At 44.5% G+C, this 12,841-nt stretch overlaps 1 protein-coding gene across 1 annotated transcript; it reads left to right on the top strand.

Moving 5' to 3' along the window:
* Window positions 1-1,653: 1,653 nt before the first annotated feature.
* LPAR3 (lysophosphatidic acid receptor 3) lies at window positions 1,654-12,068 on the top strand. The gene is made up of 3 exons (XM_010184714.1): window positions 1,654-1,740; window positions 4,415-5,172; window positions 11,722-12,068. The coding sequence occupies exons 2-3, from the start codon at window positions 4,437-4,439 to the stop codon at window positions 12,066-12,068; spliced, it is 1,083 nt and encodes a 360-aa protein (XP_010183016.1). The 5' UTR covers window positions 1,654-1,740; window positions 4,415-4,436.
* The last annotated feature ends 773 nt before the right edge of the window (window positions 12,069-12,841 follow it).

Genomic DNA, 12,841 nt, shown 5'->3' with positions numbered 1-12,841 from the left:
AGAAATGTCTGTATTAATAATGAGTAACTGAACTGAGAGCTGATTTACAGCCCAAACTTAATTTTGAATCAAAGTGACTTAAAAGGTGATTTTAATCAGTTTGAATCAGCAAAATCCCAGATTTAAATAACTGATATTAAATTTCATTATAAATATACAGATTTTTAGTAACTTTTTCTTGAAGCAAACTAGATCCTAATTGAAAAACAACTATTAAAGCGTGTTAGCTTGCAACTGCCTGAAGCTTTTGTCCAAAACATTTTCTAGGTGCTGTTTTATTTCACTAACTCTTTATTTGGGTAGCTAACGTAATATGTTCCTATATACTTGTGCAAATTCTTGACTTTTATTTAAGAACGGTGAAGAACATATTCTGTTGAACTTGATGATCTTTTGAGGTCCCTTTCAACTCCTAAGATTCTGTGATTTGATAGAAGTTGCACTTACATCGAGGAATTTAAAATCAATACAAATATACAAACTGTCTTTAACACAGAGCACAAGATGGGCTGGATTGGGAAGAATTCTTAATGTGTGCTTTGGCATTTGAAGGCAGTTTAACTGAACTTGAGATTTTCGGAACAGATTATTTATCCCGCTCAAAGCTTAAGTTTACTCAGAGTGGTAGAGGAAAACACATCCCATCGGTTTCTGGTCTTCGTAGCCGCTTTTGGTTGAACTGAAGTAATCAGATTGAAATAAAGAAAATAACCTTTTGACAAGGGTATGGTTTTGGAACTTGCTAGGTTTTGTCGTATTCGATCATGAGTTACTTATGGCAAGTGAATAGCTCAACCCATCTGTAGAATATGCAATATGTGGTCACTGCCATCAAGCCTTTGGAGGCCTATGTGGAGGGCTATGAAATACTGTAGGGTATAGAAGAGGTGAGTGGAGATTGATTGCTGTCCTTTCTCATAAGAAATGAGAAGTATCAAGCTTGTAAGAGCCACTTTCAGAGCTAAAGAAGGCAATTCTTCATGAAATGAGTAGCAGAACTGGGGATATCACTGCTGCAGACTCTAGAAGACTGTTGTCTTTATAAGGCTGGGCTGACCAGTTTAGAGACTGAAATTGTAGAAAACCAGATATTCTTTTAAAAAATTACACAAACAGTATTTTGCCTGAATCTTCAAAGTTGTGTTTACTTAATAAACAAATCTGAAATATGTAATATTTAAGGGTGATTTGGGGTTTTTATCTTTTTAAGTTGAAACGTGCCCTGAATAAGATAAACATCTCTGATTTGTCCACAGAAGAGAAGACCTGGAGAATGAAGTCCTGCAATGTGTTAAACTGACATACCAGGAAATATGGGATATCCTATCACACATCTCTTGTGTCTGATGTGGACAGGAGCAGGACCGCTGAGGATGCGGCTGCATTGCTCTGTCACAGCTGCACAGCTCTCCTGAGCCCAGGCCAGTTCTGCTGGGAGGAGTTAAAGCAAAATGAAAGTGTGAAATAAACCCCTGTCACACAGGGTCCTTCTGGACAAGCTGTTTGTGTACGTAGGCTGGTACAACAGCCAAGTGCTACGTCTCAGCCCCAAAGGACTGGGATGCAAACTTGCTCCAGCTCAGCTACCGTGTTGATGCAGCTCCCGTCTGGACACCTCCAGAGCCTGCCCTGTGACCCCGGGACCTCAGCTGGATGCTTTGCTACTCCCTCCTGCCTCATCTCCACACCTCAAGGCATCTCTTCCAAAAACACTTGTCATTTGAGCTCTGCTGTGTGACAGTGAGTGTTTGTAGTGCGATTATTTTGGTGTGGAATTATGGGGGTGTGTGGGGTTCTTGGGGGCTTGGGGATTTTTTTTGGGTACTGCTTCAAATGAGGACAGGATCTCAGTAAGCTGAAGTATTTAGAATAAGTTTGTAGTTGATATTTTGGATTTCTTTAAGCTTGCTCTCCAGATGAGATGCAAAAAGCATCTGCAGATCTATCACTGCAAGTTAAAGCGATTCATCTGTTGAGATGATTATGCAGTAAGATACAACATGGTCAGAAAACCTTCCCTATAATTTTCACAGATTATTTTTTTTAATTTTTCTGCTGTTCTTGCCCAAAATGCTGTTTCTATTTGCAGGCATTTGGGCTGTTCTGTAGAAGCTTCATGTCAAGCTCAGCAAGTCCTTAGTGCCGTGGTGGGTAAGAGCAGAGCCGTGGTGGCTGCAGGGTTCCCTGTACTTGGCTGCTGGGGTAGCTGTTGTCTGCAGCCCACAGGGACTTCTGGTCACTTACACACTTAATCTGACTTCTGAGCACTTCCTAGGTGAGAACAGGGAATGCAGGTGCTGCCCAGCTCTGCCCTATTGCCCTGCGCAGGGAGCTGTAGGTGCTGAATTCCAGTTGACTCCTTGCGGCGGATCCGAGTTGCTGTGGCTTTTTTATTTTTAGATGAAGCGATGCTCTGTAATATTTCAGCGTAGGGGATGATTTACTTGTTTCCTTCCACTTCTTGTCCTTAAGTAGTTGTTCTTACTTCTAATTATGTACTTGAATTTGATGCTTTAAGTAATATATTCTTTTATAAAAGAAGTGGCTGCCTGGGTTCTGGAGGGTAATAAAATGAAAAACTATGTCAAGTGGCCTGCTTCTATGTTGGCTACTAAATGTAGGGTGGGAACCAAGAGAAAAGGCCAAGAAGGTAGTTCAGAGAAATGAATTATTATTTTTTTTTTTAGTTTGCTGAATATATTAGTCATGGAATAGTGCAAGTTGATTTAACATTGGACAATACAGATATCACGTGAGCATAACTTATAAGAAGCTTCATCTTCTGTAATTTTTTAAAACTCAGAAGGAACCTTTAATACAAATGTGGCTTTTTAGCCAGCCTGCTAGGGTTTGCTTAATTTGCTTCGCAGTCCCTGGAAGAGATGAGATATATCTGTTAAGTAACCACAGGGTAACAGGAGACTAAGTGAGCCTAATCTGTATCTGTCATCAATTCTAGCTGCAGAGGTGAAGTGCTTTTTTGTATGTTTCTGCCTGTAACCACTTCTGGGTGGTTTCTTGTCCTTTTCAGCCCTGCTCGGTCTGTCCCCCTGGCACCCTGACAGCCCAAGGCTCACACAGCTTTACAGGCGCTGTCAGCGTGGCTGCCGCTGCTGCCGCCCGCTGCCAGGGTGGCTGCCGCTGCTGCAGCTTTGTGTCCTGACGCTTCCTCCTCTTTGGCCTCAGAGCCAGACACTGGTTTGCCACTCTGGATAATATCTAACGTTATTAGGATCTTGTGCCATGTTTGTGTTCCTAGGTTTTGCTGAAAATATATGATATCTGTTAGTGACCTTATTGTTAAAACCCTTATTCAGATACTGACAGTGAATGCGAACGTTAGAGACGAACAGATGCAAACTCTCCTTCCTGGGCTGTGAGACCCTGCAATGGGTCTGGTCACCATGAGTAATTGCTGTCAGATCTGCCTGTGTAAATTAGTTTAGGTTCAATTCGGTTCATAATAAAGGCAGTAAAATTGCCAAGGGAGCTGGCATTGACCTCACTGGAGTAGCTGCAGTGTGACCTAATCTGGAACACGGACTCCCCACTTCATCACGTTTAACAGCCCCATGTCCCAGATAGTGCTGAGAGGGTATAAGAAAAACCCCTAGCACCGCTGCTGATGCTGGGCCTTGCTCTACCCTGTGGTTGGGTAGGGAGCCGTGTTCTGGTTTGGAGGATAATTGGGCTGCGTGGTGCTCACAGGGCTCTGGGTTGACAGCCCAATGAAATAATTCCTGGCTTTAGAGTAGTCAAATATGTAGAGTATATTTTTCTGGTTTCAGCACATTTACTGAAACCTTGTAGCAGTAAATAACAGGCATGTGCTCAGAATATATATCCTCTGTAAAATCTTATATACATACATTTTAGCATTTATTTTATATATATAAAATTGAAAAACAAAAAAATGTTTTTTCAGTAATAGGGCTTTTATTGCTTAGTCAGTAAAATGGAAGAGTTATGATTTGTGCTTCCCTGTCCTGACTAGATACACTGAGAAATGGAAATAATGATGGGGCTGTGGCTCAGACATGAGATTTCACAGCAAGAATGGCTTGGCTGTTGCTCTGGTTTTCTTTCTGACCTCCAGAAAGTCACTTTTAACCCCTTAACTTCCACCCTGCTGCCTGTACAGTACAACTGCTAGTGGGAAGGCACTGTGCTGGGGTTTTGTAAGCAGGTAAGTCTTGTAAACGTTACTGATTCATCCAAGCATCGTGCACTGCCGTCCTTCAGGGACAGAATATCTTCTGCACTAACTCCTGTACAAGATGAATTTCATCAATTTCCCTGTCCCATCCCCTTTGCCCCACATAAACACAAAAAAGCTGCTAGGTATGGTGATTGAAGCAAGGAGCAACAGTTGATTTTTAATTTGTCTTTCTCTTTTCACTTCTACCCTTCCTAGGATGCAGGGGCTTTAATCCAGGATGAATGAATGCTACTATGATAAGCGCATGGACTTCTTCTATAACAGGACAAAGACTGACACAGTGGATGAGTGGACAGGGCCACAGCTTATTGTTGTCCTGTGTTTCGGGACATTTTTCTGCCTCTTCATTTTCATTTCAAATTCGTTGGTCATAGCAGCTGTGGTGAAGAACAAGAGGTTCCATTTTCCCTTTTACTATCTTCTGGCCAACTTAGCTGCTGCAGACTTTTTTGCTGGGATTGCCTACGTCTTCCTGATGTTCAACACCGGCCCAGTGTCTAAGACACTAACTGTTAACCGCTGGTTTTTGCGCCAAGGTCTTCTGGACACCAGCCTGACGGCTTCCCTGGTGAACCTCCTGGTCATAGCTGTGGAGCGGCACATGTCGATAATGCGGATGAAGATCCACAGTAATCTCACGAAGAAGAGAGTCACCTTTTTAATTATATCCATTTGGGCCATTGCTATTTTCATGGGTGCTGTTCCTACCCTGGGTTGGAACTGCCTATGTGACATTACTGCCTGCTCGTCCCTGGCACCTATTTACAGCAGAAGTTACCTGGTTTTCTGGAGTGTCTTAAACCTAGTTGTCTTCTTCATTATGGTGGTGGTTTACATAAGAATCTACATGTATGTCCAGCGGAAAACGAATGTCTTGTCGTCGCACACTAGTGGCTCCATTAGCCGTAGGAGAACCCCTGTGAAGCTTATGAAGACTGTCATGACTCTTCTAGGTAAGAGACTGCAAACTGTGGTATGCAAGGCTGACTGCTAATGAATAGGTTTGTGTGTTGGTTTGGTTTTGCTTGTTTTGGTTTTTTAAACAAAAAAACCCTAACCCGCTATACCAAAATGAAACAAAAAAAACCTCACTGAACATGTAAATGCTGGAGGTGTTTAGACTTCTGTCTGCTTTAGATAGTGAAATAAGTGTTGCATTATGCAAATGCATTATGTAAATGCAAAGTAGAGCACTGATCAACACATAGAAGAAAAGTGTCTCTATTTCATAGGCTGCTTGTTACAAAATCCAGTTTGTCTACGGTTTGGTGTTTTGGGTTTGTTTTTTTTTTGGGGGGGGGGTGGAGGGAGGGCAAATACAAAATCACTTTGGAGCAAGGCTGGTGAAGATTCACAGGTACCTAATAGAACATTCTCAAAATTATGTTCTTTAATATCTGCACAAGGCCATGGACCCTCTGGCTGGGCGCGAGTAGTTTTCTTTGCGTTTGTTCCTCTTGGCTGTTTCCTAAGCACACCAACTCTTTCCACCTGGAAACGCAGGGGAAAGGAGAGGATGCCTGGTGGGTTTGTGACTTTGATGGAGATTTGCTTTACAAGGGGAGAATTTGCCTTCATTCTGTGAAGATTGCATAGTGCAAAATACTCTCAGATGATGATACCGTATAGCGTTGAATCTCCAGAACAGGAGATTTGACCTAGACTCTGCCCTAGAGAGACTGATGATACTTGGGCAGCTCAGGTCACTTCATCAGCTAGCTGTGATGTAGTTGTTTATTAAATTAGAGATGCGCAGTGGAGATGAGTGTTCATTGGAACAAATATTAGCTGTAGCATTCAGTTTTCCCCAGGAAGACTTGAATCAGATCGAGATGTTTTCTGGAAGCCCCACATCACCTAAGCATGGCTCATGCAGCTCGCTGTGGGTGGAACTGAGGGGACATGGGCACACTTATGAAGCTGGGCTCAGGTGGTGAGGGACTTTAAAAACCACAAGAGTGGAACTGAGGGGACACGGGCACTTCTGAAGCTGGGCTCAGGGCACTTAGGAACCTGGGCTTAGGTGATGGGGGACTTTAAAACCGCAAATATGGATTTACCACTCTGACAACTGTTCTGGTGTTGTATGAGCCAGCACAAGAAAGCTGGAGCTTTTGGGAAAGCTGGTGTCCCTGTATATCTGGGACGCAGTTGTGTTGTGCTGCAGCATGATAATACATGATGGTACTAGAGAGCTCTGGGAGAAAATGTTGCTTTTCATGAGACGGGAGTCGCCAGGGTGGGAAGCTCAGGCTGAGGACACTTCCTTCCCCTTGCAGCCTATGGGTGCTGTTTGCATGGTCTGGTGTATGGTTCTTTCTTTTTCATTTTCTTTCTTTTGAAATAATAGTGTTGTAGTACACGATACCTTTGTCTACCAAAAGATGTTTTAAAATGCTTTAGAGTTGAGGCCAGTTAATCTTTGCAGTGCCTGACCTTGGTAAAGAAAGTGGACTGATGGTTCAAGCGAGTACAAGGCTCTCACTTATACTCCTACATCTTCTGAAGTTGGCTTATCCATCGCCAGTGCCTTTCTCCAGTCATCCTTCCTTTTTCCCTCTTGGTTTTATGGCACCTATAGAGCAATGTGGTGTTTGTTCCTGTTCCCCCTTGACTTGCAGGCACGAGATTCAGTCTTCTGTGCTGCTTGAAGCTCTCATGCTGTGAAACTTCCTCTTTCCAGGAGGATCGTTTAAATCCCTGCAGAAAGACTCCAGGTTGCTCCAGGTATGATCCTGCCCTAATGCACATGCACTGGGTAGGCTGTAGTTAATTTTACTGCATTGGAAACAGACAGAAAGAAAAGCACTTTTAAACAGCAGCTCTCCGAGCGTTTCTATTGAAGGCAGAACTGCAGGCTGCTTTCTAGGAAGTCACATAAGGCTACGCATTATGATTTATTTTTATCTAATTGATGTGTATATTTATCTAGCTAATACAAAGTAATATTTTGTATGTGCCCAAACTGGAAGCTATTGAGTGAGTTTTGGAATAGCAGTGTTAGGTCTCGGTGCCACCCGTGTGTGTTTGCAGAGCAGAGAAGTGACGCCATGGGGCCCCTGGCCGGCTGATGTGGGAGTTGGACGGATGCTGATGGTGGCTGCCATTTGCCAGCTGCTCACCGTTCTTTAGCCTGTGGCAGGCCTTCAGTTTGCACCACAGCCGTGCCACTGTGTGGTAATAAACCCCACTTTAAACTTAATTTTCAACATTTTATTTCTTACTAGGGAGGCGGGCCTTAGAACTGTGGGCTGGTTTAAAGATCAGTACTAGCTTTCTCCTACTCAAAGAATATGGCTTTTCAGCCTCTGGATTAAACTATAACTCAAGCAGAGTGTTTAATGATATTGTATGCTTGGCCAAGCAAATTAAACTTAAAGCCTGAGTGCTACTTTAGAAATCACAATTTTGTATACTTACTTTGTCAGTCAGAAACAAAACCAAAATGAAGCCTGCTTTCAAAGAAGCCCAATTAGCGTGTGTGTTTCTCAGTGTGAGATCTACCCCAAAACTCCTCTGCCAGAGGAAATGTATCTTGGCATGTTCATTCATATCAGTTCTCCAAATTTTGACTGAGAGGCTTTGTATAAACGTTTGTTTCTAGGAATGAGCGTTTAGTCTTAAAACACTTTGACATGTGCGTTCCTGGTGAAGCCGTTCAAGCACACTGCAAAAAGTGTTAGAAACTGAAGAGCACATTTGCCAGACTCTCCAATTACCAATGGAGTCATCAAGTGAACAAAGTGATTCTTCCAAAACTCTGCTTACATCCACTCGTATAACAACCTACAGCTACGCGCTGCATGCAGGTTTTGCCCAAGGTGGTTATTTTTAATGGCAAGTTCCAAAACATCTGGAAATGCTTTGGAGAGTGCACCTGGTACGGTCTTCACTAAGAGCAATTCCAAGAGGCTCTGCTGCTGGATGAAGCAGGATGAGACTCAGAGTTATGGTTCATGTGCACTGTTGGTTTCATGGGAGGGTCAGGACAATCTTGCTGCCCTGGTGCTGTGTCAAAGGAAATCAGGTCCCTGCCATCTGCCTTTTTTTACCATAATCCCTCAAATGGCCCATCATGGGATAGTTGCAGCTGATACGGTTTTCCTTTTGGTATGTTAAACCGTAGGAAGTTATCTGTTTGAACTGGAGGATGTGAAACCTAGCCTCTTAGACTGATCTTGTGGCTCAGTTCTGGCGAAGGCCGTGCCTGGAGCTCTGGTCAGCTCTGCAGGTGTGCGGGTGTGATTTTTCAGGTGGTGTCTCTGTGGTAGCTCATCTGAGCTTGCTGAAATAGCAGCTTTGGGGCAGATGACTTCCAGTTTCAGTGAATTTATAGTTTAATTGGTAACTCACTGTTTTAACTTGGGCGCGCATGTGGCAAAGGCAGCTGGAAGCTACTGCTCTTTTTTTGTTTTCTCAGTGTTGGCATGCTCAGGGATTGCTTAGCTGTGCAGAGTTTTATGACATGATGCTGCTGGAGCATCAGTAGTGCTTCCAGGAACATGGGGATTCATTTTCAAGCAGAGATAGTGATCTACATGCTTAAATCTAATGGAGAATCTTCAAACTAACCTTGAGGCTTTGTGACACCTGATCTGCCATGATCTACTGTGGAGACTCAGAGCTCTCTGATCCATGCTGCAGCCAGGCTGTATTTTATGTCATCCCTGTGAATTTTAGAGAGTCTCAGAAATAGAGAGTCTCCAAAAATTATTTTTGGACTGTGGCATTCTGTCAGGGAGAGGAGCTCCTGCAGTATAAGAAGTCTGCAAACAAGAAAATGGCCAAAGGGCCAGGACAAAGGTATATATTTATGCTTAACTATGGTTCCCTCTGAGAGCTCTGTGGTAAAAAATAGCAAGATCTGAGCAAGGCTGTGAGCCTGAGCCATGCCTTGCTTTCATCTCTGGTGCTAAAAGCAGGGTGTGAATTGTGTTGTCTCTGTGCACAGCAAAATGTATTTTTGATGGAGTTAAAGCAGCAGCCCAGTGAAAGCATTAGCCAGTGACTCTGACACCGTCACTGCATGGCCCTCTGTCCTTGTCTTCAGTCGTGAGGTGGGGGAAATGTGCAGAGATGTCCGCGCTTGTCTTTGATCTTCCCTTACTTTTGCCACTGAAACCTCTTTACCATTTTGCCTGTAGACAGGGACACATCCTGGGAGTCCACGGACCAATCCTGCCTGCAGTCTTGGGGCCCTGCTTGAGGGAGAGGTTTGTGTCTTTTGTTGAATGTGGCTTTGGGCTCTGTTCCTCTCCTGCTGACTTCCATGGCAGCAACGTCGGACCTCTCATGCTTTGTGGTACAAGCAGCCGAAATGCTTTCAGTGCTTGTTCTAAGGAGGAATCACAATTTCTGTGTGGAGCTGGTGTGCTGGCAGCTTTGCCAGCGACCCTTGGTGGACAGAGGGCTTTTGTGAGCCCCATACTTACAGAGACACGCAGCTGGACACAGTGTTTTTGTCTGGGTGGTCTGGTTCCAGTGCTTGTTGGAACGGATGGATTTGATGGTGAACCCCAGGGCAATAAACCAGTACAGTGTTTTCTCCGTTGTAGGCTGGAAGAGAGCTGGTGTCACAACTGCTTATGCAGCACCCTGGAGCCAAACCCGCGTGTAGCAGAGACTGACCAGAGAAAACAAGTGTTGCGGTAGCAGCCTGCAGCTCCTGATGCCAGTGAGCAACAGAGGAATGCCACTGATGTTAACCAGTATCTCAAAACTAACACCATGAAATTGGTACTTAGCAGCACAAAAGGCTTGGTGCAGCAGAGCAGAAAATGCAGTTTCTGAAGGAGGTGGTCTCTTGCCTTTCTGTTCTGTCCAATATTGCATGGAACATTGTAAATCAGTTGCTTGAGTTTTGTCTGGGCTTTCCGAGCAAAGATTTGCAGCAAGATCCATGGTACCTTGTCCTGGATACATTTACTAAATCACATTGGTTCACTTGGTGTACCATTATGGGCCTGCCCATCAGATGGGCACAGTGTCCCTCAAAACCCTCAGTGAGGAGAAGTGTCCAGCACTGCTGAGAGCACCCTGTGTGCCCAGCACAGCTGATGGGTGCCTTGGGTACCCCCGAGTTCTGGCTCTGACACTGCCTGGGTCCTGCAATGGCTCAGGCTGCCCTCACGCTGCTTGTGTGCACAGCTCAGACACGGCATAACCAGCGTCTTTTGGAAAAAATGAGCTGGACTTGCTTTCCCAACAAAAATTGTTGAACAGATACCAAGACCACTAGGAAAGCCTTTTAGCATGTAGCTGCTATCATCTTTATTTATTTTTTCTAAGCCCAAAAAAAGGGGCTAACTCTGCTGTTATAATGATTGGAATTTCCTCCATACATTGTTCAAGCTGTGACTGTTGTACAGAGTTGCAATTTTCTATTTCTGTATGTCAGACAGCAATTGTGGCTTGTGCTAAGTTGGTATTATCATGCATGGGGCTACTCCTTCTGTGGGCTCAGGGCTGTGGTGCTGGGGGAGGCAGGAGGGCAGATGGGGCAGTTCAGGGCCTCTCCCAAGCTCATGGCCAAAGGCTTTGTTCAGTTGTGAGGTCCCCCCTCCCCATCAGTTCTGCCCACACCCTGTGCCTACATGGAAAAATGCAATATTGAACTTCCTTCTAAGCTATAATTTCTATGGTTCCTGTTGTCTTAATTCTGCCTAATATTATCTTTCCCTTATGGCCCCCTTTTTTCTTTTTGAGGGGGCATTTTGGGGAGATGCCTCTTTTGCAGAGTGTTCTTGTCCCTCCCATCGCTGCTCTCTTACTTCCCCATCTATTTGGTTTTTCTCCTCTCATTTCATTGAAAACTTTGTTTGTTTCCTGGATCAGAGTTGCTGTGTCTCTAGTACCCAGTGAACACAGCCCGAGAGGAGCAGTGGGAGATGTGGGCCACCGCTTTGGCTGGGAGCGGGCAGTGCTTGTGTGTCACAGACCACGGTGTGCATCCCACGCTGGCTGTGGGGCTGCCAGACAGTATGTGTTTAAATTACGTGACTCTCGTTTTGTGAATTGAGCAGTGTGCCCATAGCTCTGCAGAGCCAGCTGCAGTGTGCACAGAAGATGTGTCTTTGGATCACACTGTGGCAGTGGCGGAAATGGGCCCGCTGGTATTCTCTCCTCCAGCATACGAGAGAAAGATGAAGAGAGGAAGTGCCAGTTCTCTGCTTGTTAATGCTCCAGAGCTCTTGTTTGTTTATCAGCATGGACAAATCACTGTTGTGATGACCTTTCCCCACTGGTGTGTGAGCTGATGCTGTCAGCAGCTAGATCCTTGCTCCCTGCAGCCTTCTCAGAGCTGTCCTGCCTCAGGCTCGGGGACAGAGGAGCTGTAGTAGATTTAACTCTGCTACTGTCGTTAGAATTTTGTCCTGTCCTGCGTTTAGCACTTTTGTGTAAGAATTTGATAATAATAACATCGCAAGATGCAAAAAAAACCCCAAACCCCTAGCACTTTGAAGTCTCTTTTTTCATTTTTTTTTTCTCTCCTTTATTTCTAGGTGCCTTTGTTGTCTGCTGGACCCCTGGCCTGGTTGTTTTGCTGCTCGATGGTCTGAACTGCACCTACTGTGGGATTCAGAATGTTAAAAGGTGGTTTCTCCTCCTGGCCCTGTTGAACTCTGTCATGAATCCAATAATTTATTCGTACAAAGATGACGAGATGTGGGGTACCATGAAAAGGATGATTTGCTGCTCCTCGGAGGATAGGAGCCAGGACAGGCGCTCCTCACGGATCCCCTCGACGGTTCTCTGCAGGAGCACGGATACCTCGGGGCACTACATTGAAGATGGCATTAGTCAGGGGACAATTTGTGGAAAAGATCTTGGTGACAAAGGGAACTCCTGAGCTATTGGAGAGACTGACTTGGCTGGAAAAGGAGAGGGGGAAGGGAGATGTTTTGTAAGAGAAAATTGACTGGCAGAGCCAGTAAACAATATATCCACTTCGTTCCAGAGCCGAAACTTCAGTGTTAACAAAAGTTCTTATAAATAATGGCCTGGTGGAAAAACACTTTGTAATGAAGAAAACTTTCTGTGCTGCTGTCTTTCTCCTTCCTTTCTTTTAGGTACATGAAATTGTTTTTTTGTGTGAATGGAATCTCAGAGACTTTCTGTGCATGGAAACAAAGTGTAAGCGAAGTAGTGAGACCCTCCTTAGGCTGCTACAGAGAGTATAAACCTGCCTCACGGTGCAGGCTTGGCATTCATTGAGTGTTCGTGCTTTGGACAGTTTGTGTGTCTTGAGGAGGACTGTAGGCTTGGTTGGATAGAACGGTGACCTGTTTTCTTGTTTATGAAGTCTGTGAAATGAATCATACTTACCTTCTCTGTTTCTCTCCTTATCTTGCTTTCAAAATAGGTAGTTTGTTGGTTTATTAGAGCCATGCCAGAAACCGGGCTGTGACGGGAAGCCCAGACCAGACACCAGTGTGCGTATGTCTGACTGTCTCAGGATCTGAGAGTGGCAAAAAGCACAAAAGCCATTATTATTACACCCATGGGGAGGAGAATGCTGCAGGGAGATACACTGCACACTCTGCTGCTGTTGTGTGGGCAGATGTTGAGGGTGGATCAACAGAAAAGTAGTGTAGCTGTGTTTATCATGCTCATTTCTTACTT

The sequence above is a fragment of the Mesitornis unicolor genome, unplaced genomic scaffold (assembly GCF_000695765.1).
Source record: "Mesitornis unicolor isolate BGI_N332 unplaced genomic scaffold, ASM69576v1 scaffold3280, whole genome shotgun sequence".
NCBI lineage: Eukaryota > Metazoa > Chordata > Aves > Mesitornithiformes > Mesitornithidae > Mesitornis > Mesitornis unicolor.
This window is presented reverse-complemented; position numbering and strand designations above follow the sequence as displayed.